Source organism: Salvelinus fontinalis, chromosome 10 (assembly GCF_029448725.1).
Source record: "Salvelinus fontinalis isolate EN_2023a chromosome 10, ASM2944872v1, whole genome shotgun sequence".
Taxonomy (NCBI): Eukaryota; Metazoa; Chordata; class Actinopteri; order Salmoniformes; family Salmonidae; genus Salvelinus; species Salvelinus fontinalis.
Window position 1 is genome coordinate 26,776,063 of NC_074674.1, and position 26,689 is coordinate 26,802,751.

The 26,689-nt window shown below is 42.6% G+C and overlaps 1 protein-coding gene across 1 annotated transcript; it reads left to right on the forward strand.

Moving 5' to 3' along the window:
* The first annotated feature begins 13,688 nt into the window (after window positions 1-13,688).
* On the forward strand, window positions 13,689-26,460 carry LOC129863883 (crk-like protein). The gene is made up of 3 exons (XM_055936261.1): window positions 13,689-14,912; window positions 15,410-15,878; window positions 24,423-26,460. Exons 1-3 carry the CDS (start codon window positions 14,602-14,604, stop codon window positions 24,555-24,557), a joined length of 915 nt encoding a protein of 304 aa, XP_055792236.1. The 5' UTR covers window positions 13,689-14,601; the 3' UTR covers window positions 24,558-26,460.
* The last annotated feature ends 229 nt before the right edge of the window (window positions 26,461-26,689 follow it).

Sequence of the window (26,689 nt, forward strand, 5' to 3'; positions counted from 1 at the left end):
TTAAATTCTCCATCCATTCAAGAGCTGCTACATCTGCAACAATGTAGCTGTAGTTTTCAAAGACATCTCTGATTACATTTATTTTAGTAGTCCTTAATGTGATTTTAGTAGTGCTTAAACTAATCATAAACTAATCTCTGATTGTAAACGAATACTTTCAATGGGGGTGGAATTTTAGGAGTAAGCCTCTGAATTTCATGGATCTACAAAACGTTAAATTCTGAGTTTTGCAACATGAAGTGAGGCATCTGCATGGGGCTGTCAATCTGAACTGCAAGGATGTACAGTGTACATGTACAAGAGTACATAAACAAGAGTATATAAACCTAACAGACAGGGAATTACATATCAAGATTAATTTTCAATTTGTTAAATACTTTTATGGTGCATATTGCTTTTTTGTTTTTACATTTACTGATAATTTCAAAGTAATATTTAAATTCAATCTTAAATAATGTGAAGAGGGGTTTGTTCTCTACCCACTTCGTTTTATGGATAAAGAATCATCCATAAAAGATAAACAAATTAACAATGAAAGTTAAATCAGGGTCCATATCATTTAGATCAAAACAAAACAGAATATCAGTCTCTCAGATTAACATCAATAGTAATTTATTTTTAAAATAAAATCTTCTAACTCACTCCAAAATCTTCTAACATAAGAACAGTCCCAAAATAAATGGTCAAGAGTATCTGGGTCACAACCACAAAATACACATTTGTTATCAATAGCTATTTTAAATCTGTGTATGATAAAGGTCTACAGGTAATCTACAGGGTAGATTCTATGAATGAGTTTGTATGATACTTCTTTCACCTTATTAGATATACAATATTTACCAGACAACAACAAAACTTTGTTCCAATTCACTTGTCCTAGGGCTGCATTCCAGTACATTTTAGCAGAGGGAATAGTAACATATTGACATAATTTCCTTATATACATGTTATTACATTTATTGTTTAAAATAATGGACAAACAAACCGGTCTTACTTTGATGTGCATAGGACTTCAGTACATCCATCTTTGTCTGTCCTTCTTTCCAACACTGCCATATTAGTTGTTATTTTTTGTGTGTGTTTTTATTGATTTTACTGAATTTGTCATTCTTGGATGAGGCATTTGTATGTCCCCCCCCCCCCCCCCCCCCCCCACTTGAACCTAGCAACCTACTTTTGACTGAGCTGGTGCTGCTTCCTGTGGGAGTCGTAATTTGAGTCATTCTGACCCATTTATTCATAATCACCAAATACCTTTATTGCAACAGAAGGCTCTGCCAATTACCAACATCACGTATCCCTTCTGTAGACATGTTGGTAAATTCATCAAGTGAAAATGAAACAAATTACTTAGAAGGCATTTTTTGGGAACCAGAATGCAAAAATGGTAGATAAATCAGTAGGTTCACAGAAATTCTGTAAATCTTTCTACATGGTATTTAATTTCCCTATTGGTCAGTGAAATAGCCTAGGCCTATGTTTTGGAGTCAGCAGATATTATACATTCACATTAAAAAACTATTGTAGGTTTTCATCCAATTTGTTGCACCAGTGAGCCTTTGCAAGAATGTGGGAATTGGCAGGCGTTAGCCATTAAGAATCAGTGGGTGCAAATCTATTAACATTCAGACTGTGTTGCAGTGATGAGACCAACTCTGTGCCAGTATCAGTCTCAAGAGGTATGTACTCTGAAAACTCTTCTATTTCCAAACCAAGAGAGGAAGATAGAAACTTAATGGGACCAAATGTTATGGTTGACTCACAAAATCTACAAAAGAACCTCTCATGCTAATGCTAGTCCTAATGTATTCATGTATTCATTTGCATTATGTTTTTTGGAGGGTCTTGGGTGGCAATGTTTCCTGCATTCACATGCATCCTGTCCCTTTCAAAATAGAATGCTATGCCAGATGACACTTCAGAGGAGCTTGAATGGAGGGGAAGTTGAGGATTGACAGGAATTGAAAATAGGGAAATATGCTGGTGGGGACATCTACTCATGAATCGTGTGTAGACTGACTAGCGTACACTAGGCTAATCATCAAGCAGGCCCCTATACCTCGAAATGTTGATTTGAAGCTCAAATTGCCTGAATCACAGCACATTTAAAAATGATACATCAAATCAAATTTTATTGGTCACATGCACATGGTTAGCAGATGTTAATGCGAGTGTAGCGAAATGCTTGTGCTTCTAGTTCCGACCATGCAGTAATATCTAACAAGTAATCTAACAATTTCACAACAACTACCTAATACACACAAGTGTAAAGGAATGAATAAGAATATGTACATATAAATATATGGATGAGCGATGGCCGAACGGCATAGGCAAGATGCAGTAGATGGTATAGAGTACAGTATATACATATGAGATGAGTAATGTAGGATATGTAAACATTATATAAAGTGGCATTGTTTAAAGTGACTAGTGATACATGTATTACATCCAAATTTTAATTATTAAAGTGGCTAGAGATTTGAGTCAGTATGTTGGCAGCAGCCACTCAATGTTAGTGATGGCTGTTTAACAGTCTGATGGCCTTGAGATAGAAGCTGTTTTTCAGTCCCAGCTTTGATGCACCTGTACTGACCTCGCCTTCTGGATGATAGCGGGGTGAACAGGCAGTTGTTCGGGTGGTTGTTGTCCTTGATGATCTTTTTGGCCTTCCTGTGACATCGGGTGCTGTAGGTGTCTTGGAGGGCAGGTAGTTTGGCACTGGTGATGCGTTATGCAAACCTCACTACCCTCTGGAGAGCCTTACGGTTGTGGGCGGAGCAGTTGCCGTACCAGGCGGTGATACAGCCCGACAGGATGCTCTCGGCCAATGAGTGTGAGAAAAAACTGCAAGAGCTAAAGGACCTCATACAAAAGACATTGTGGGCCAATTTCGGGGAATATGAACTGACACACGCAATTACAACAGCAGAGTCGCAAGCAGAAAACGTGGGAGCTGTGGACCCAAGTAAAAACCCAGATGCATATCTCTTCATGATCGGACAACTAGAGAAGCTTGTGAAGGCTGCGAAGGAGGTGCATAAACATTGGAAGTGCTGGGCCCCCCCAGCAGAGCAACAACATTTCCAGAGTCGTATCAAAGACCTTGAAACTATCCTGCCAAATCTCACAATAAGACAAGCAGACTTTACAGGGGCACACGTTAGAGGAGAAACCAGCAGATTGAGTACTACTTCAAACAGTTCTGTGGCCACACCAGCAATTAAATTAAAGCCTGCTGCCCTCCCAAAGTTTTCTGGCATCCGCCGAGAGTTTCACCGGTGGAAAAAAGACTGGGAAGCGCTCCAGATGCAGGGAGAACCTACTGGATCCCAGAGAGGTTAAAAAGTTCCAACTTCTCGACAGTGTGGATGAGAAGACCATACGAGACCTTCACCTGACAACTTACACAACTGCTGAGGAAGTTTTCCAGGTCTTGGAGAACCGCTTTGGAAATAAGACATCTATAGCCCTTGAGATAGTAGAAGAGCGCCAAAGACTCCAAGCAGTTAAAGGTAACCAGCCCAGGAGGATTGTTGAGCTCATCCAATCAGTAGAAAAAGCCCTGGTCGATCTGAACGAGCTTGGCAAGACCGGTGCTATAAAGAACCCTCTTGTAACAAAGACAATAGAGAGTAAACTTCCTGATGGCCTGAAGAAGGAATGGCTTCTTCATGTAGCTGGCAAAGGTGATGAAGCTGAAGAAGACAAGCAATTTGACTACCTCCACAAGTTTCTTCAAGGTCAAGAAGCCATCTATGAGAAGCTGGACCAACTGAGAGAGGAGGAACCAAAACCGAAATCTGAACCTCGGCAAGCTCGAACCAGAACCTCCACCCAACTAAGCGACCAGGCTCAAGGATGTGTGGTCTGCGGAGACTGCAAGCACAAGAAAAGGCTATATTTCTGCCAAAAGTTACGCACGCTTAAGCTTTCAGAGAAAAGAGACGCTGTCAGGAAGCTGGGAGCCTGCAAAAGATGCCTGGAGATTCACAAGGAAGGTGACTATTGTAAATCAGAGTTTCTGTGCAGGAAGCCAGACTGCATAGAACAGCGTGCTGCAGAACACCACTATTACCTCTGCCCGAGAGCTGGTACATCCAAAGGGAATGTCGTCCAGAGGTCCAATAACAGCAAAGTGGGAGGTGACACAAGAGAGCGTTATACCCAAGCCCAAGAAGAGTTCATTAAAAGTCTCTCACCTGAACTTGCAGAGAAGTGTTGCAATGTCTTTTGCAACACTATAGCCAGAACCTCTCTTGTGTCCAACCAACCCAGTCTTCTAGCAGAGAATGGAATAGTGGAGTGGCCAGTCATCATGATGCTCTTAGAGGTCACGGCCAATGCAGGACAAAAAGTTGGGACTTTGATCGACCTGGCATCGGATACAAACTATATAACTCATGATGCAGCTGATCGTTTGAACCTTAGAAGTGAAGCCATAACCCTTGTTGTCCATGGTGTGGGAGGAATGAAAGTTCAAGTTACCACAAAACGGTACCTCCTAAAGATCCGGGTCCGCACAGAGCAAGGCAATAACAGATCCCACCAACTCCTCTGCTATGGTTTGGACAGCATTGCAGAGATTCACAAACATGTGACAGCCAAAAGACTCCAAAAATTATTTCCAGATGTCCCCCAAAATGAACTTGTTAGACCAAGACAGATACAGCTTTTGATAAGCCATAAGGAAGGGCGACTGGTCCCACAGAAAATACGCACCGTTGGGGACCTTGTACTATGGGATGGGCCATTGGGAAAGACAATTGCAGGGACACACCCTGGTCTGTTTGAAGAGGCTACAGTTACAGCACACCAGTCCAGAGCGCACTTTGCCAGATCCATGAGAACAGCAGCATTGATGTATGAAGAACATATCTGCGCCAAACCTACCATCAAGTCTTCTTATTCTGCTATTTCCACTCTGGATTTTATTGAGTGGTGGAGATGGGATAGCATTGGCGCCCCCTGCACCCCAAAATGTGGAGGATGTCGCTGCGGCAGTTGTCAACTTGGTGGCAAAGAAATGACTCTGGCCGAAGAAAGGGAGCTGGAAGTTGTTAAGGGTGGCCTGACTTATGTTGGTGCTGATGACCACAGTGATAGTCCACACTGGCATGCAAGGTATCCATGGCTCACTGACCCATCTACATTGCCAAACAACATAAAAGCAGTGGAGGCAACCTTTCTCAGAACAGAGAGACAGCTCGCCAAAGAACCGCAGTGGAAAAAAGCCTATGGTGCTCAAGTCCACGAAATGGTTGACCGCCGGGCTGCAAGAAAGCTGACCAAAGAGGATCTAACCAACTGGAATGGACCTGTCTGGTATATTAGTCATCTTATCGCACCCAACCCCCACTCTGTTACAACTCCGGTAAGACTTGTCTGGAACAGCAGTCAGAAGTACAAAGGCCAAAGTCTCAATGACCTTCTGATGAAAGTCCCTGACGTTCTCAATCCGATTCGAGCTGTCCTCCTCAAGTTCCGCCAAGGCTCCTACGCCGCTTTAGGAGACGTCAGAAAAATGTACAATTCTGTGTGGCTCGAGGAGAGGGAAGTCCATCTACACCGGTTCTTGTGGCGGGATTCAGAGGGCGATGAGGTGGAACAATATGCCATAACCAGAGTGAATATCGGGGACAAGCCAGCAGGGTGCATAGCACAACTGGCCATGAGGGAGACGGCTAACCTGCCTCAATTCAGCCACCTCACAGATGAATGCCAAGTATTACATGAGCACAGCTACGTCGATGACATCTTGACATCCCACAACTGCCGTGAAAAACTCGAAATCATCACAAAGAATGTGGAGCTGATTCTAAAAGCAGGAGGGTTTGCACTGAAGCCTTGGGTCTTCTCAGGCCAAAATAAAGGAGAAAGAGAAAAGGCATCACCAAATATTGTTGCCCTGCCAAATCAGCTTAAGGAGGAAGACAAGGCGCTCGGTCTTGGCTACATTGTGGATGAAGACATGTTGCATGTCATGGTGAGGGTCAACTTCTCCAGGCGGAAGAAAAAGATGAGACTTGGGCAAGACTTACTGCTAGAAGAAGTACGAGCACAGACACCAGACCCACTGACAAGACGTGAACTGCGGAGTCAAGTTGCTGGTTTGTACGACCCAGTTGGACTGACAACGCCATCAAAGCAAAGAGGGGCTATCTTGGTCCGAAGGGCATTCCAAGAGGCAAAATCAAAGTGCAGCATGGTCAAGGACACATGGGACCTTCCCCTGTCGGATGAGCTCCGCAAAGATGCAATTGGAATTTTTGAGGAGTACGTCCAGCTAAGCAAAGTAATGTTCCCAAGAGCTCTTACTCCACCAAAGGCAACAACAGAACCAGTCGCTGTCACTTTTTCAGATGGCAGTGAAAGCTCCTATGGTGCTGTCCTCTACCTGCGGTGGAACTGCAACAAATAATTAACAATTCGACTAGTGGAGTCAAAAGCAAAGCTGACACCACTAGACCAGAAGGGAGATGCAGTCAAAGCAGAACTTTGCGGTGCAGTCTTTGCAAGCCGCCTGAAAAAGTGCTTTGAACAGCATACCCAGATCCAGATAAAAAGGTGGTACCATTTGTTAGACAGTCAGACTGTTCTTGGAGCTATCCAGCGAGAAAGCTATGGATTTCAGACTTTCTTCGCTAATAGAATTGGAGAGATCCAAGAGAGCACACGGCTACAGGACTGGTGGTGGATCCCTGGACCACTCAACGTAGCCGACATTATCACTCGAGGAGCTGGGCCAAAGGAACTTGATGCCCATTCAGAGTGGCAGCAAGGGCCAGAGTTTCTATATCTTCCAGAGAGCGAGTGGCCAATTATGTCGTCAAAAGATGTGTCTGTGACAGCTCGAGAGAGCATTAACAATATGCAAAAGAAGTCATTTGTGGCAGCACTAACCAGAGCCCAAGCGAAAAGAAGTCTTCCAAGTCTTGTGGGACGATTTCCTGCTGGTGCAGCTGTCCTAAACTTGGTGGATGAGAGGCGCTTTAGTAGCCTAAAGTGTCTAATCAAGACTGTTGCTTTTATCTGGAGAGCCGCCAAAAAAGTTTAGATCTGCAACAAAGTCCATCGAGACCCCAAAGTGGGAGGCGATTCCCACAAAAGGAGTTATCACCGCCACAGAACGTCAAGAGGCAATAAGAGACATCTATCTTGCTGCTCAAGAGGGGGTGACGTTCCCAACTACCACTACGGACCGCTTGGTTGTGTACAGAGAGCCAGAATCTGGGTTACTAGTCTGCGGTGGGAGAATCCATGGCTTCAGGGAGGATGGCGCTGCAGTTCCCCTTCTGCCTTTCAATGCATGGGTCTCTACTTTATTGGCACAGGAGGCGCACAATGAGGGTTAGGAAGGTGTGGCTGCAACCCTGCTGAAAATGAGGAGGAAAGCCTGGGTCATCCAAGGAAGAAAAATTTCCCAAAAAGTAGTGGATAACTGCCTTTTCTGCAAAAAGTCAAAAGCAAGAAGGTGCGAACAGGTAATGGCTGACTTACCTGCTGAAAGAGCCACACCTGCAGCTCCGATCGAGTTCACTACAGTCGACCTCTTCGGACCGTACCTTGTCAAAGATGACATCAAGAAACGGGTCTCAATGAAAGTGTGGGGTGTCGTCTTCAGCTGTATGGCCAGCAGGGCAATTCATGCAGACCTGGTCAACACAATGTCGACAGAGCTTCTTGATGGCTTACCAACGCTTTACTGCAATTAGAGGGCACCCAAGAAAGATCTGGTCCGACCCGGGGACAAACTTCATCGGCGCCCAACCTGTCCTAAGAGAGCTGTACCAGTTCCTGGATGCTCAGAATAGAACTTCAATAGAAGAGATGTCGGCTCAAAAAGGTACCAAATGGGAGTGGACAATTCACCCTGCTGAATCACCTCACCGCAATGGGGCTGCTGAAGCCGCTGTTCGCATTCTCAAGAAGGCACTGCAGAGCCTGGGCAACAACACTGGCCTTGGCTACAGCGAGCTTCAGACAACACTACAACTTGCTGCAAACCTTGCCAACGAATGCCCAATAGATGCCAGGGTGCAGAGCCATGAAGAAAGCGTGCAGTATGTGTCACCCAACACACTTCTCCTGGGCCGGGCCTCTCCAAGCGGTGAGATCAGAACATTTGACTTTGCGAACTACCCTTACAAGAGACTCAGAGAGATGCAGAACCAGGTCAACAAATTCTGGAGGTCTTGGAGCCAGCTTGCCGGCCCAAACTTATTTCTGAGAAGTAAATGGCACACTTCATATCGCAACGTTGCTGTCGGAGATATTGTCTGGTTGTGTGACCAAAATGCAATGAGGGGCCAATTCAAGCTAGGACGGGTGATGAGCGTTAATCCAGATGCTAAGGGCATTGTTCGAGACGTGAACGTCAAAGTGGTCCAAAGCTCCTGCCTTCCTGTCACAAAACCCGCACTAAACCGGCCATCGGCCAAAGTCCTGAAAGAAGCTACGCAAACCACAGTCCTGCACAGAGATGTTCGACGCCTGGTTGTCTTGCTACCAGTTGAGGATCAAACTCGGAGCTGAAGGCAGTATGTAGGTGCTGATGTACGATCTTTCCATCGGTTCCCGTGGGAAGATTGAGTGGGAGGTGTGCTGACAAACTGCCTGGGAGCTCCTCAGTGGTGAAACTCCTCCTCCTTCAATGAGTGGTGAAACTCCTCCTCCTTCAATCAGTGGTGAACCAGGTGGAACAAATCTTCCAGGCAATCTGGGCGTGCCAGCACCTGGCTCTGCTGTTGTCTTTAGACCGCAGTGAAAGGAGCATTTATAAAACCACAAGACCAAGGAAACTTCATCTTTGTGATCAAGGTGACTGTGCAAGTCCAAGCCCTCCACAAAACTGTGAAAGACAGCCGGTAAGCGCCATTTTGGCCATGTTTGACTATACTGACTTAAGCAGTGCACTGCTAATGATACTCTGGAAAACATAGACTCTTAACTCTTAACTTTGATAGGACTTTTGCAGTGGTATTTATAACTTCAAATGTTGTTTGTGGGGTCTAAAGGAAAAGTAAGAAGAGCCAAATTCATTGTTGACAAAGAACTTGTTTGAAATGGTTAAGTAATTTAAACTTTGTAGAAATCTTAGTAAACCAAGTTCTTAATTCAGTAATAAATGTATAGTCTAAAAAATCTTTGGCTAAAAAATGTAAGATTTGTCTGCTTAAAACTACTGATTAGAAAATATAATGTAATTTTTTACTACTAAAAATATTTTGAATGTATTTGGCTAAAATGCTAATTGAGATAAAAATATACTGATTCTGCTCATTTGATTAAAAATGGTGGGTTTCTATTTTGGGAAACATTTGCTTAAAAGTGGAAACCTTGTATTTTATAATGGCAGAAATGTGTTTATCTGAGGTGAATGTGGATCATTTTGTGTATTTAATTAGGCTGTCAACTAAAATAATAACTTGTATTTGTCATCTCTTTTTTGAGGTTTTTCACCTGTTTACTGCCAACCAAAGAATGGTAAATAAAAGACAAACAACTGATTCCATGGCTGTTTATTGAGTGAAATCCAGTTAAAATCTTCATGTGGAGGGACTGTCCTTTTCAAATGGGGAATTGCACAAGAAAAGGCTATATTTCTGCCAAAAGTTCAGCACGCTTAAGCTTTCAGAGAAAAGAGACGCTGTCAGGAAGCTGGGAGCCTGCAAAAGATGCCTGGAGATTCACAAGGAAGGTGACTATTGTAAATCAGAGTTTCTGTGCAGGAGGCCAGACTGCATAGAACAGCGTGCTGCAGAACACCACTATTACCTCTGCCCGAGAGCTGGTACATCCAAAGGGAATGTCGTCCAGAGGTCCAATAACAGCAAAGTGGGAGGTGACACAAGAGAGCGTTATACCCAAGCCCAAGAAGAGTTCATTAAAAGTCTCTCACCTGAACTTGCAGAGAAGTGTTGCAATGTCTTTTGTATGAGGTCCTTTAGCTCTTGCAGTTTTTTCTCACACTCATTGGCTGTTTTGACCAAGTCAGACTTCTGCTGCTCGCTCAACTCCTCTGCATCAGAGTTTTCTTCAATACATTGCCCCTCTACATCATCGTTGGCTTCCAGGACTTTGCCAGCTTCTTCAGTGAGCTTCCTGAAATTGTCTCTGAGCTCCTCTTCTGACATCATTGTATGCATTCGTAGCACATTATTGGCCAGACGGGAAAACTGACGCTTCGCTGATGTCCTTGCGGTCTTTAGCTGCTCCACCAGTAATGAATCAGCCATTTCAATCACAGCAGCAGGCGGGAACAGTCTTTACTTGTCTCTCTGGACACGTGTGGTCACTTTTCTGGTCCTTTTCCAGTCTTGAGCCGCGGTTTTTCACTGTCAACCAAAGAATGGTAAATAAAAGACAAACAACTGATTCCATGGCTGTTTATTGAGTGAAATCCAGTTAAAATCTTCATGTGGAGGGACTGTCCTTTTCAAGTGGGGAATTGCACAAGGGGTCAGAACTTGACAATTGTGCATCTGTAAAAGTTTGTGAGTGTTTTTGGTGACAAGCCAAATTTCTTTGTTTAAGCCAAATGTCTTTGTTCAAAGGTGAACCATCAAGGTCCTCCTATGATTTGGACATAATGATGTCCTCCTATGTGGTCAACGTGATTAGATGTAGGTAGGCTAAGAACACGTTTTTACCTCCACTCATCATCAGTGGGGTTTTTCCAGGCAATTAGGGGGATAAGCCTACTAATTATCCAACACATTGTGTCATTTCAGATTGGCATCTACTTCATATAGGCAGGAAAAGTGATATCATTTTTTTCAGAAACCCACAATGTAATTTTTTTACCATCACTAGCTAGGTTTCTATCCAATTGGTGACAGATTTTCATGCACATATGCTCTGACAGCTGATGCTTAAAGTTAGAGAGGGAGATATGAGTCTCCAGCTTCAGTGATTTTTGCAATTAGTTCCAGTCATTGGCAGCAGAGAACTGTAAGGAAAGGCGGCCAAAGGGGGAATTAGCTTTGGGGTGACCAGTGAAATATACCTGCTGGACCGCGTGCTACGGGTGGGTGCTGCTATGGTGAGCAGTGAGCTGAGATAAGGCGGAGCTTTACCTAGCAAAGACTTATAGATGACCTGGAGCCAGTGGATTTGGCGACGAATATGAAGCGAGGGCCAGCCAACGAGAACGTGCAGGTCGCAGTGGTGGGTAGTATATGGGGCTTTGGTGACAAAACGGATGGCACTGTGATAGAATGCATCCAATTTGCTGTGTAGAGTGTTGGAGGCTATTTTGTAAATGACATCACAGAAATCAAGGATCGGTAGGATAGTCACTTTTACAAGGGTATGTTTGGCAGCATGAGTGAAGGATGCTTTGTTGTGAAATAGGAAGCCGATTCTAGATTTAATTTTGGATTGGAGATGCTTAATGTGAGTCTGGAATGAGAGTTTACAATCTAACCAGACATCTAGGTATTTGTAGTTGTCCACATATTCTAAGTCAGAACCGTCTAGAGTAGTGATGCTGGACGGGCGGGCAGGTGCAGGCAGCAATCGGTTAAAGAGCATGCATCTAGTTTTACTTGCATTTAAGAGCAGTTGGAGGCCACGGAAGGAGAGTTGTATGGCATTGAAGCTCGTCTGGAGGTTAGTTAACACAGTGTCCAAAGAAAGGCCAGAAGTATAGAGAATGGTGTCATCTACTAGAGGTGGATCAGAAAAGGCAGGGAAACCATGCAGTGTATACTAGCCTACCAGCATCTGCAAGCTGTTGGCTAGAGAGCATGTGCCAAGACCAGAGTAGGCAGATGTAACAGTATAACTTTAAACCGTCCCCTCGCCCCGACACGGGCGCGAACCAGGGACCCTCTGCACACATCGACAACAGTCACCCACGAAGCAGCGTTACCCATCGCTCCACAAAAGCCGAGGCCTTTGCAAAGCAAGGGGCAACACTACTTAAGTCTCAGAGCAAGTGACGTAACTGATTGAAATGCTACTAGCGCGTACCCGCTAACTAGCTAGCCATTTCACATCCGTTACACAGATTTGCTATTTAACAACAGTTTTTGTGACAAAACTATCAGAGTTGAAAAAGCCATGGAAACATGTTCAACTTTAGATTTTTAAAAATCGGTAGGACTACAAGAAAACTTAAGCAAAAAGTAGTCTACGTTTTGTGTGCATTACCTCATCACGCACTGATTTTTATGCAACAAGTCCATTTGGTGGAAATACCAGTAGGAAAATGCACATATTTCTTTATGCAGATTCTAGACTATTCGCATGAAAATCTGTACCCTACTGCTGTTGGCCGTGCTTGAGCAGAAATACTAGTGATGTGCAGCTTGAGAACGATTAGTTATTTTTGAACGACTCTTTTACTGACTCGAGAGTCATATGTCTTTCTGATTGACTCGTTCATGTTAGTCGTTCGTCTGACATGATAGTGCTGGCCGCAATGAGTCCTAGGCCTACAAGCATGATTAATACACGCTCCTCCGGCTCAGTGGCTCTAGAGACGTGCTCCGACCACCAACTGTGTGTCATATGCGCGCAGGGAAATATATCATGTGCATAAAGAAAAATACATGTTTAGAACTGAGGATTGGGAAAAATTTATGCAATTAATTGGTTGGATGTTATTATTTACACATCTTTGTAAAACCAAAACATACACAGCCTGTATGACGTCAACGTCATACTTTCAAAATCTTAGCTAGCAGTCATCATGAATCAAGTCAACAATCAAGTTGCCTGGATTTAAGGTGTCCTATTTATATCAGTACACTCATAACTGAAACGTTTTGACACTTCTATTTGATCAAATAAAATCCTCAGGTAGCAAATAAACCATCATTTTTGTTGTTGATTAACCAGGTTTCCATCCAGCCTTTTTATGTGAGTGAAGTACATGTCAGATAAAAACAAATTCCATAAACGTTCCAAACGAAATAAATGATGATGAACTTCACATGGTGGTGAAAGTGCAAGGTGATGAGCTTGATGGTCCTTTCCAATAAATATCGAGGGTCTTATTCTGGTGACATGATGATCATCGATGCTTGGTTGCCATTTGACAAAATAATCTCTCTTTTGTCCATAATAATCTCATCATGTAGGCTATACATGCAATATTGGCAAGAATTTAACTGCCAATACCGGAGGTGGCACACTCGCTATATAAAGCAAATCTTTTTTGTGAGAAAACCATCAGTAGATTTGAAAATGCAATGGAATCTAATGTTATATTTAGAACATCCGAATTCACCCGCAAAATATAGTTTAATGTGCCCTACTTCCTCACGCACATACTTGTATCCACTTTTTTGATGGGGAAATGCGCATATTATTTTTATGAAAATCTGTCGCCAATTGGATGGAAACCACTATTGACCTCCATACAAAACTCTTTGCTTGGTGGGCGAAACAACGGAAAAACGCTACCTGCTGGAGGAAGAAAGATTTCCCGTCGACCTGGGCCTCTGTCTTCCGCTTCCGTAGCGCTCGCGCGAGGTGTCAGTGACGTGAAAATATACTTGGTCGTCACTAGTTGCAACAGTCATATACACTCCGCCTATTTCTACAATTTATCTTCTTAACATATGATTTTAAACTTAACCTTAACCCCAATCGTAAAGACTAAAAAGCAAATGTTTGTTTTTATTTAAAAAAAAATATTAGCCCTTTTGACTTTGTGGCTGTGCTATCTAGTAGAACTCGAAAGACTGGGAGCGCACAGACCCGCCCTCTAGCCGCCATTTTTCGGTCTCGGACTCCATCAGGCTGGAGGAGTGGAGCCGAGTATAAAGAAGGGAAAGGCAATTATAGAGGGACCCTATTATTCAATTTTCCAGATGATACAAATATACGCAACAAACTCAACATTTTTGTGGCTAGAAATGCATGCATTGGAGCGGAGTCACTATTTAGTTAATTAATTTTGTGAAGACGTGTTGCAGGCCGCCATTTTTGTTACTGCCTCAAAAGTCTGTCGGGACTCCAGAATATAATTTTTTAAAATATATTTCCCCGAATCGTGCCAATGTTCGACCAAGAAATTCCAAAATTACAATTTGGTCTCCAGCGCGCATCTATTTGCAACATTGTTTCGACATGGAGATTTGTTTAATCTAGAAGTGAGGCGACCTTTTCCGTTCTCATTTAGACAGTGACTGGATAAATGTTGTTTCATGAGATAGATACGATTATACTTTTTTCGGAAGAGGGAACGAAAAGGGGAACCTTGATTGAGCATTGTTGCAGCCAGGCATTCTAAATGTGTGTCACTTCTCGTAGTTTGACACCCAGATCTGCCATTTATCATTGACAATAAACGTAGAAACATTATGCTTCGAAGTTGGCTCAAGCTAGTCACAGCCTGTCTCTGAAACGCCAGGTAACGTTTCTATTGGATGTAGCTAGCTGAAACCTGCAGCCTTCGGCTAGAAATTGATTCAAGACGAGTATAGGGCGACGGCTTGCCCTGCCCTGGATCTTCAACATTTAGTTGTGAAAATCGGTTTCACATCGTTGTCTATCTAGCTTATTTGGTTAACTAGTGTATTTGTATTTATTTATTGTTTAAACTAATATATTTGTTATTTCTATTTTGAGTTAATTTAATTTAGATCAAATATGTCATCTGCACGGTTTGATTCATCGGACCGGTCCAGTTGGTATTTTGGGCCGGTGTCGCGACAGGAAGCGCAGAATAGATTACAAGGACAGAGGCATGGCATGTTTTTGGTTCGGGATTCCTCGACCTGCCCTGGCGACTATGTGCTGTCAGTATCTGAAAACTCCAAAGTGTCCCACTATATCATCAACTCCTTGCCAAGCAAGAGGTTCAAGATCGGTGACCAAGAATTCGAGCACCTCCCAGCTCTTTTGGAATTCTACAAAATCCACTACCTGGATACGACTACACTGATAGAACCTGCCCCCAGGTAAGGAACTGTCATTCATAGGCTGCACCTGCGACCACAAACCACTCAAAGGAATGCAGTTAAAAGCAATTAGGACTTAGGTTCGCAAGATATTTAGAATTGTAATTATTTGACACATTTCCTGATATGTGATTGACCTATTAGAAACCGATTCTGATGGTTGTACCCCATTTCAATCATAAACTATAGGCTACCAGGCTTATACTTAATACGTGACCTGATTGACCTCTCTTGTAATGTCAAGTCTAACAAGGAATTGTGTAGTCACTTCCAGTGCTAGCCGGTTTGAGTCATTGTTGCTGCATAACCATTTGAACTTTGTCTAGTTGTAAGTTCACAAAGAGGGTCACGCTATTTTGTGAGAGGAATGTATATATTTCCATCTAGTCAGCTGATGGTTTCAGTAGTTCACCAGTAAAACTTGTTAATATTATCTTGAAACAGTCTTTTGCAAATCTACATGTTAATCTGTATTTTATGCTCACCCTCCTGCCCAGGTATCCTAACACAGCGATAGGCACCGGCCCCATTCAGACGATGGGGGGCCCAGAGGACAACCTGGAGTATGTGCGAACTCTGTACGACTTCACGGGCAGCGACACTGAGGACCTGCCATTCAAAAAGGGGGAGATCCTGATCATCCTGGAGAAGCCTGAGGAGCAGTGGTGGAGCGCCAAGAGCAAGGAGGGCCGCGTGGGCATGATCCCTGTGCCCTATGTGGAAAAGCTTGTTCGACCCTCCCCTCACCCTGGCCAGCCCCCTCACAGCTCCCGCAACTCCAACAGCTATGGCATCCCAGAGCCGGCCCACGCTTACGCCCAGCCTCAGACGCCCTCGCCCCTGCCTCCTGGCACCCCTGGAGCAGTCATCACCCCCCTACCCTCCATGCATAACGGGCCAGTCATGGCTAAGGCCATCCAGAAACGAGTGCCCTGTGCATATGACAAAACTGCCCTGGCTCTAGAGGTAGGAGTTCCTCACTTTCTGTTCTAGTATGGCTTTGTGAAGGGAGGCCTAAATGCTCCCAGTTGTCCCCTATTCTCATATTTGATTAGTTGGTTCACTATGTTGTGTACATTTTATTAGATTTAATGAGCTGGTACTGTGGAAGCTGCGTTGTAGTTTGTCAGGAACTATAGCCTGCAGCCACAGTACACATTGTGCCAAATATTATGTATCAAGTCATTTAAATACAGTTGAGTTTGAGACAGTTCTGATGCAGCAAGCATATTCTGTCTTGCATCCCTCATTTTTAAGTAATCTCCTTTCCTCCCTTTTCTCCTCCTATTCTCTTTTCCTGACCAGTGGTATAGATTCCATCAATCAGTCTGTGTAGATTTTTCGTGAGGAAGCACAAAGTTGTCAGCTTTTTCTGGAGTATAAATGCTGAGGGTGGCGGTGGGTGGCTCTGAGCTCTCTGGAATCCTCTCTCTATTTGTTAAGCTCATCCTCCAGAGCCACCCGCTAGGCTTGGGCGGTATACCACATACCGGGTTATTAGTAAATAGCCACGAGGTGGTTTTTCAATGCTGTTTAAACTGTTTTTCAATACATTTCTATATGGTTAGCAACTTTTTACTTTTTAAGTAAATACCTGCAGTCAAATTGTACAATGCGTTAGGAGATAAAGCAGATCGCGTTCTTCATTTCACCTGTCACATTATTTTACATTTTGAAGCTTACTGTAGTTCCCCAGAACAGTTGAGCCAGTCATGTTTGTTTGTAAATAGCACAATGGGAGAAAGTGGGAGCAAGTGAGTCCAGCTGTGTGTGACAGGAGTGCATTTTATATTGAAAGTCGGGTGTTTTTTTTTTTTTTTTTTTCAATCGAGTGGTCAGGGATGTGCAACTGGAGTTTATCATCGCCCGGGGGGGCGGCAAACATGATGCGTGGCCATCATATTTCTAATGTTTATCATAGAAAAAATGTAAACAGCTACATTTCAAAATGTTTTAGCAGAGAAAAGTAAGCTAGCTACACCCAGAAAAGTATCTACACATCAGTCAGAGCGCTGTCTTTTGATAGAATGCCCATTTGTGAATTCTCATCCGAGTGGAGTAGTGCGTCTGAAGCACAAAATTAGTATGATGAGCAGAAATTGCAATAAGAAAAATTGTAGATCTAAACGCAGATCACCCCTTTGGATGAGTTATCTGTACAGCTGCCACTGCAGCTTGATTTCCTTGTGTTTTTTCTCCTCTGTTCTGGGACCCTCTGATTCTCCCCTATCTTGTCAGAGCAGGCAGGCCCATTGCCCTAGTGACACCCACTTTATAAGCTGATTGACTGTTTTTGTAATTCGTTTATGTTTGCTTGCGCTCGGTAGCATATTTAGCTAGCAGCCTCCATGGAAATTCGTTATTACTTGTGCTGATTTTGTTAGCATTCTGGTAAAGGCTTTTTTGAGTTTTTGGTGACCCCATGTGTACTAAGCCGGTAATACCGTAAATCCCGGTATGAGAGAAGGACTGCATGAGAATATGAAAATCTGGATAACGCCCAACACTGGCTCCCACTCTCCTAAAGATCACCCCTGATGGTCAGGTACCCCACAGCGGGAAGCTAGGGCCGATGACATGCCAGGTGGGATTCTTCATTTTTGGTCTTTTTAACCATTGAAGTCACCTCTTGATTATTCTCTGTAGACCTCTTGCTCAGAGAGAGAGAAATCCTGAGATTATTCAGTAATTAGAGGGACGTGTTTTGTGAGTCAGGTCAGTTTGTTCTCATCATGTATCCTCCAGAGCAGATGGAAGGTTTGCGTTTAAATTCCCATCTGCCAGAAAGAGAGTCAGGGGTTGTGTGAATTGCACCACCACTTTCACAAACTAGAGCAAGGCTGACTAATGCCTTGGATTACCATCCTCCCCCAGAATACAGCAGAGTTTGAGTCAGTGGAGAAAAATTGGGTATTACGATAACTTCCACCACCTTGGATTAAGTCATCTGATTTAATCATGGAAACTGCTGTGGCTCCACATCAGAATCTCTCAGCTTTTTTCCTCCTGTCTCTGACTCTGAATATAGTTTCCATTACACCACCTGAGGCAATGGTCACTCCTCCTAACTCAGGTGACTTATTTCATGACTTTGAATGTATTGGTTTGGTATGAACATCTGTAGGCAATGTCCAGTCTCCTTTCACCCACAGCCCTCGACTGTAGCAGTATTTGGAGATTGGAGATTAGCATATTGTCAAATGTGCTATTAGTCATAGTGCACATTTTCAGAGGGAGAGAGAGATCTGCAGCATTAGTCATCAGTAGCTAGTACTAGACCTCCACACTAAAGTAAACCATCTCTCATTTAGAGATTCTGCTCATGGTGCATCCGTGTTTCCACAGCAGGCCTCTGGTGGGTACACGTCTGTTGGGGACTTCCCCCTGGTGTTGCTGCACTGTCCTCATACACCCACTCATCATACATCCACTCTTCATACACACACTTTAAGCATTTATGAGCATGGTCTTATTTCTATTACAGCATATTGGTTGACTTATTCATATTCCATTCACCCAAGTCTGTAACATGGATAGGTTTAGGCTACTACATGATATTGTGTTAGCTTTGTGTTACACATCATCAGGTTGCTACAACCTAGCTTATGAATTAAAGTTTATAACGTAGGTGCACAGGTCTAGAGAATTTTGAATAGTCAAGGTGATAGTGACACATTCAATACCGCTTTGCACACTCTTGCCAGCATCTAGCTGATCTAGGGTGTAATCATTAGTCCAACAGTGTGAGTTTCTGTTGGACAAATTCAGGTATTTTTATCTGCTTTCTGTTTGCTTTTGTTTAAGAAACATTTTTCAACAGAATCAGCGGAATGAATACACCCCTGATCACACGCAAACACAGTTCACTTTCATAGCAGCCACATAAAAACAGCATGATCACTTTGCTCATTGTGTATATATAATTCCTTTTCGCAACTACACTGAACAAAAAATTTAAATGCAACATGCAACAATTAAAATATTTTACAAAGTTACACTTCATATAAGGAAATCAGTCAATTGAAATAATTTCATTAGGCCCACCTCTATGGATTTCATTTGACTGGGAATACAGATATTTATCTGTTGGTACCTTTAAAAATAAGTAGGGGCGTGGATCAGAAAACCAGTCATTATCTGGTGTGACCACCATTTTCCTCATGCAGCGCAACACATCTCCTTCGCATAGAGTTGATCAGGCTGTTGATTGTGGCCTGTGGAAAGTTGTCCCACTCCTGATCAATGCCTGTGCAAAGTTTCTGGATATTGGCGGGAACTGGATCACGTTGTCGTACATGTCGATCTAGAGCATCTCAAACATGCTCAATGGGTGACTTGTCTGGTGAGTATGCAAGCCAAGTAAGAACTGGGACATTGTCTGTATCTACAAATTGTGTACAGATCCTTGTGACGTGGGGCCGTGCATTATTATGCTGAAAAATTAGGTGATGTCGGCGGATGAATGGCACGACAGTGGGCCTCAGGATCTCGTCACAGTATCTCTGTGCATTCAGTATGCCATCGATAAAATGCAATTGTGTTTCGTTGTCCGTAGCTCATGTCTGCCAATACCATAACCCCACTGCCACCATGGGGCACTCTTTTCACAACCCTGACATCAAGACCCTGGCGACGACGAGTACACAGATGAGCTTCCCTGAGATGGTTTCTCACAGTTCGTGCAAAACATTTTCAGTTGTGCAAACCCACAGTTTCATCAGCTGTCCAGGTGGCTGGTCTAAGACGATCCTGCAGGTGAAGAAGCTGGATCTGGAGGTCCTGGGCTGGCGTGGTTACACGTGGTCTGCGGTTGTGATGCCGGTTGGATGTACTGCCAAATTCTCTGTAGAGAAATTAACATTAAATTCTTTGGCAACAGCTCTGGTGGACATTCCTGCTGTCATGTCAATTTCACGCTCCCTGAACTTGAGACACCTGTGTTGTGACGCAACTGCACATTTTAGAGTGGCCTTTTTTTATCCCCTTGCACAAGGTGCACCTGTGTAATGATCATGCCGTTTAGTCAAATTCTGGGCATGCCACCCCTGTCAGGTGGCTGGTATTTCTTGGCAAAGGAGAAATGCTCACTAACAGGGATGTAAACAAATTTGTGCACAACATTTGAGAGAAATTAGATTTTTGTGAGTATGGAACATTTCTGCGATCTTTTATGTCAGCCCATGTAACATGGGACCAACACTTTTTACTTGTTGGTTTTATGTATTTGTTCAGTATATAGTACCAGTCAAAAGTTGACACACCTACTCATTCCAGGGTTTTTCTCTATTGTTACTATTTTCTACATTGTAGAATAATAGTGAAGACATCAAAACAATGAAATAACACATATGAAATCATGTAGGAACCAAAAAAGTGTTAAACACATCAAAATATATTTGAGATTCTTCAAATTAGCCACCCTTTGCCTTGACAGCTTTGTGTACTCTTGGCGTTCTCTCAACCAGCTTAATGAGGTAGTCACCTGGAATGCATTTCAATTAACAGGTGTGCCTTGTTAAAAGTTAATCTGTGGAATTTCTTTCCTTAATGCGTTTGAGCCAATCATGTGTGTTGTGACAAGGTACAAGTGGTATACAGAAGATCGCTCTATTTGGTAAAAGACCATGTCCATATTAGGGCAAGAAAAGGTCAAATAAGCAAAGAGAAATGACAGTCCATCATTACTTTAAGACATTACTTTAAGACAGGTCACTCAATCTGGAAATTTTCAAGAACTTTGAAAGTTTCTTCAAGTTCCGTTGCAAAAATCATCAAGCTCTTTTGGTTCTAACTGCCATGTCTTTGTGAGAAGCAGAGTAGGTGAACAGAGGAACTCCGCATGTGTGGTTCCCACTGTGAAGCATGGAGGAGATGGGGGTGCTTTGCTGGTGACACTGTCAGTGATTAATCAGCATGGCTACCACAGCATTCTGCAGCGACGCTCCATCCCATCTTTTTTGGTCTTATAGGCTGACCACACCGCTCGTGTCGTGTGTGCGAGTGTTGCAAAATCGTTTTAGAAATCTATGTTATTCAATTTTTGCACCCACACTGTTCGCACATGCCATCTCCTCATTGGTAATACCCACGTGGGTGATTGAAAGACGAACTGTGTTGCCGGTTGTTGTGGTAATACTATGAAAGTTTAGATGCCAATCACCATATAAGTTAAACGATAAAATAGCCTGGGAGGAGGAGAGATGACTAGAAACGATTCGGTTGACCATTTTATGTGTGGATTAATTGTTGGAGTAGAGGACCTTGTGCATTTCAGGTAAAATAACAACCTAATGTTTATATCCCAGGGCAAATTAGCTAGCAACAGCAAGCTAGCTAAATTGGACAAATTAGCTAACAAGTGCAAGCTAACTAGCTAAATTGCCATGAATGTTTATTGCTTTTTGACCTGTCCTCAAATTAATGTCATTGGTTCAGAGTTTGTTTTGATATTTTAACCTGCGTGTCGTGGTTGTGTATGGGGACAAAATACATTTATGCATTTACGCATGCGCGCAGCAGGTTTGGGTTCTGTGTTACGATTTGTTTTTCAACAGGACAGTGACCCAAAACACACCTCCAGGTTGTGTAAGGGATATTTGGTCAAGAAGGAGCCTGCTGGAGTGCTGCATCAGATGACCTGGCCTCCACAATCTTTAAAAAAATATGTATTTCACAATTTTTCTGATATTCACTTAGACGTATGGTCCTCCCTAGGGCTGTCCCTGAACCCCCCCCCCCCCCCCCCCCCGCCAACTTCTTTCAACCAATCGATTTAGCCAACGTGTATTTTTCAATATAAAGACACACCCCTATGTGTTTTAATAACATAAACTATATGTAGGCTACTGTGCTTGTCTGATGCATTAAGCACACTGTGATTAAATAATTAAGACGCACAATTGATTCGAGGGAGCCAGAGATCAAGAGCCTAACCAGAATTTTTCCCGAACCACCTTCGGCTGGCTTTCACAGATTCTGGCACTCCGCTCCCGAAGTTGCCGGTAATAGGCTACACCAGGGGTTGGCAACCTTTTCCATTTGGAGTGCCAATTTATCTTGTCAATTCTATCGATCTGCGTGCCAGTTATGTTTTTCATATGCACATTTTCGTGGATTAGTTTATTTTATGATAGTCTTCGTATCTCAGTCATTGTCATGTGATTCAATGAAATTCTATGAAAATTATGCAAATCTGAAAGTAACTTCTATTGCTAACTTTGTAAAAAATATCCTAGATAAAGGCAGCAAATAAAATCATTGCAGCCTGACGGTAGAAAATATCCTGATTTTGGAAAATAAATAACTTTGGCTACTCATGGCTTGTCTGCAAGGAACTTGAAACATTTGTATCAACTTGGTCCAGTCTTAAGCTTGTGCTAACAAACTTGCAACATTGTATAAAATATTCTGGACCCTCAGTTAACCATGCTGGTGAGCTCCGGATAGGCACAGCTGTAGGCTATTTGCATACAGGATAAGAAGTAATCAGGTATTTTCTGACGTTTCCACCCACTGGATCAGAGCATTACATTTGTTTTCTCTTTCACACAGTGGTTATTGAAAGGGAGAGAGCTGGAATAATTTTTCAAAAAGGCTACATGAAGGAACTATTGTCAATGGATGTAAACACAGACTTTGTTTACTTGCTGTTTGAGGAGAAGATAAAAATGACTGAGAGGATCCACAGCTCAGTAGTGCTGAGTTAAGACAGTCAGAAATACTATTAGATTCCCAAATGGGCACATTTATAAGCCTACATTTGCACGCAGGCCTGGTAGCCTAGGCCTACTTCTATGAGTAGTCAGGTGCACCTTACTCAACATTGACAGGAACGCTCTAAACAAAACACAATGATTAAATTGACAACTCGTAAATGGATTGAAATTAACCAAAATTTGTTTCTCACAAGTGTAGCCTAGGTTGCGCGCGCTGTAAACGTGTCTCCAAAAATGAGAATGCTAAAAGACTGTAATAATATATTGAATGCAATAACAGAAATTACAGTTACCAAACATTGTAGATAAAAAATTATGTGAATTAACAGTAAATGTGATACTGGTCCACTGAGATAGGTGTCAATCAAGACAAAAAAATTCTAGCTCGACCAAACAATCGACCAGTCAACTAAATTGTGTCAGGCCTAGTCCTCTGAGGAGCCTCCAATGGTCCATATGTGTAAAGTGTTTTGTTATTAGTCTTTTACACTTCATCTCTCTCTTTCTCTTTTTTTTCTAGTCTTCTCATCACTCGCTCACTCTCTTTTCCTCTCACACACTCACTAATGTGATCTCTTTCACTCTCTGAATTGCTTAGAGTAGGTCATTTCCTACAGCAGAAACCTACAATTTAGCAGCAGTCTATTTTGGGGCCTATCTGCTTCCGGGAAACAAAGTCATTATTCTAACTCCATCTGAAGGGAGGAATATACCCTGTAATCTAACCACCCACTCTTACAGAGAGGCTTACTGAAATCTGGTTATTACTAAGGTATATTACTTTAGTAATATATTATTACTAAATATATTAAAGTTATTCTTAACATAATTTACATTGTAATGATAAGGACCATTTGCAAAATCAGTTTAGGAAAATTGTATCACCACACAACAGAATCATTTCTGATATGAAGAAAGTGCTAGTAGCCTACACATTAGGATTTTACACAGTGGTTATGCAGGACCACATTCACCTACTAAAGCTTTTTGGTCGACCTGTCCCAATTCACATAGAAATGTGATTTATAGATCTGTCATTCTTCATTGAAAGCAATTCTTAAGAAGCAGGAGATCTGTTCTATGTACTCTATTTCTATGCTTCCTGTTTTTAAATTTCATTTTTACTTCTTTTACTTTCGGTTTTTGTACACCAATATATTTCAGTGGTTTATATGGTACAATGATTCTCTACACTATACATTGTTTTGTTTTGTGTCACAAACTGAAATTAAGCATACTATTAGAATTTTAGCAACCAGGAAATGATGGAGCGATTTGTGCATATTGCACCTTTTTAAATGTTGACTAGATTAACATGTTCTTTCACTATGCAAGAAGAGCATGCGTTGATTACAAATGGCAGTATTAAAGCTGAGGAATTTGTCTGAAGGATTATGGATTGCAGATAGGTCTGGATGACTTCAATGTCCATGAAGCCTCATCTGATCCAATCTTTCTGCAACATCTAGAGCCTTCCCTCCACTTTCAGGTTTTAATCTTCCTCTTAACAGTGCCAACTTTCCGCATTTAATCCTGAGTAAATAGCATGTGGTCTGCAGTTTGGGGTCACGCACAGTGTCACAAAGCATACGATTTATGGCTTTCTGCTCAGCCTGTCATAACCATAGTACAGTGTCAAATACATGAAGGGTTGGCCAAATCACTTTTTCAGTGAGTCAGTCAGTACTTTGTTAACATGTGATGGCTGCTGTTGGCACTTATCTTAAAATTTACACCCCCTTTTTCTGTGTTATTAAGGAAAACTCTTCTAATGCCATGCTCCATTTCTCCTCAGGTGGGTGATATAGTCAAAGTGACGAGGATGAACATCAGCGGTCAGTGGGAGGGAGAGGTAAATGGCCGGAGAGGTCTCTTCCCCTTCACCCACGTCAAAATAATAGACCCCCTGAATCCAGATGAGTGTGAATGACCTGGACCCCAACCAACCCTTCCACAGTGACACCCAAAATGCTCAAGCACGCGCTTGCCTGCTTGAGGCTATACCGCAGCGCTCCCTGTTATTGTCACGCCAACCATCGTGCAGCTTACTGACTGTTTACAGCTACAGACTTAACTAAACTCCTACATCCCCAACTTGGTTACAGTTTGGTCTGTGGTTTTTGCCTTCATGTTCTTTAATGTGTGTTGCCATGGCTCCCACGACGCCATGTCTTACCTGGTCATTTTTTTTATTTGATATTTTGTTACATTTGATTACTTAGGAATTTGTTGAGAGCTTGCTTGTGTGTTTCGTGTTGTGGATGGGAGGAGGTTAATGTAAAAAAAAAAAAAAGAAGGGGGGAAGATAGTGAAAGGTGACTGAACATCACATGAACTGACTGAGGTCAGGAGAGCAAAGGCATAGAGGGCTTCAGGTGGGGCCTGAGGTTAGAAGCAGCCAGTTAACTGTCTCTCACCAAACAATCATTCACTGTTGTACCTTAACCACAGCCACACATACACACCGGTAGACCATTACTTGTTTAGGGCAACTGCTGTGTGTGTGTGTGAGGATCATCTCTTTTCAGCTTGTGTCAGACAGGGACAGGAGGACAAGCCCACATGGATCCTGCCTTGTGGAATAGCCCACAGCCTCAGTGACATGAACCTAGTCGACAGAGTTCCCTTATTTATGTTTTCCCAAGACAACATGTGAAATGGCCATGTGTGATGACATCTTTTTGTTTTATTTGTGCCAGAAATTCAGGAGTTCTGCAAGGTGTTTGTCATAGTGTAAATGCATGGCTGTGACCAGGCTATAGCCAATGTTATAAGATGGCTTATAAATACTTTAGAGGGGTAAGGGCTTTTCTATGAGACAGATGCCTCCTGCATCCAATGATATGGGTCATGGGAGGCGTGCAAAGGTTTCATCCAGCCAATGACACCCCATCAATACCTTTCACTGAAAATGCAACTTTCGCACAAGCAATCCTTTCCTGTTCTCTCTCTCTCTCCAAGTTCCCTAAGGTGGTGATTGGTTACACTTCTGTCTTGCTTGTAGACGGTGTTGAATGTCGAGCACAGGTTCTGAGCAGAAAACATGGTTGTCTTTGGTATGTCTGTTGTGATGCCAGAGCTATCCTGCTTTCAGGTGTGTGTGTGTGTGTGTGTGTGTGTGTGTGTGTGCACGGGCTGATAAAGTGCTCTACTAGATCTCTGCTGTAAAGAAGAAAAGACTTACCCTTGCTGTTCTCTCCCTGAGTGCTTTCCCTCAATCCCCCTGAGCTTTTTCATTGGGTAGAGTAATACCATTGTACTGCTATCAATCGTGTCCCAACTGTACTGTTTTTGTTTATTATGTTAGCCAGCTGTTAGACTGAAAATTAGACCGAAGGTCGCTTTCTAAAAAGGGAGACAAAATGCCTGTTGGTGGCCTCTGCATGACTTCTTGGCCTTGAGGTTTTTCTTCCTGGTCATGCTGCTTTGTCAGTTCTAATTTCCTCAAAGTATGAATTAGACTTTTTTTAAATTATTTTTTTTACATTATCTGTGGAATAAATCCTTTCAAATGTAGTTTGGATTTCCTTGTCCAACCTCCCATATTAACCCATCTGATTAGGCAATACACCAATCCTAATTCTTGTTTTTGTTAGGTGAAGATGTTTTCAACCTGCTTCAGATTTTTTTCAAGGCATTAAAAGTATTACTGTGCTTTTCCCCTCGTGTTTAAGAGAGCCTCCATGTTGTATTCTTAATTCAAAATGAAAAATTGTGCCTTTTTATTTTCTTATACCATTTACATGTGTTAATATTTCCCATGGTTAACACCCGTGCTGGTATGACCCTTTATGTACAGAACAAGTCAATAAAATGTACATCTACTTCTTTAAGTTGCTCTGACGTCTTTCTTATGAGATGGGAATACGAATGCCCCAAATAAGTGTCCTGCTCAGCATAGATGGGGTGTACGTTAAAGTGGAACAGGAGAGGAGTGGGATGTTTTTGCTCTCTGCTTCATTTCTGTCAGTTCCAGTTTTGATTGTGGCTGTGCCCAGGAGAAAGGAAGCAATTAATTAATGTTAATGAAGTGCTAATAAAAGAAAGCTTGCACACACAGCG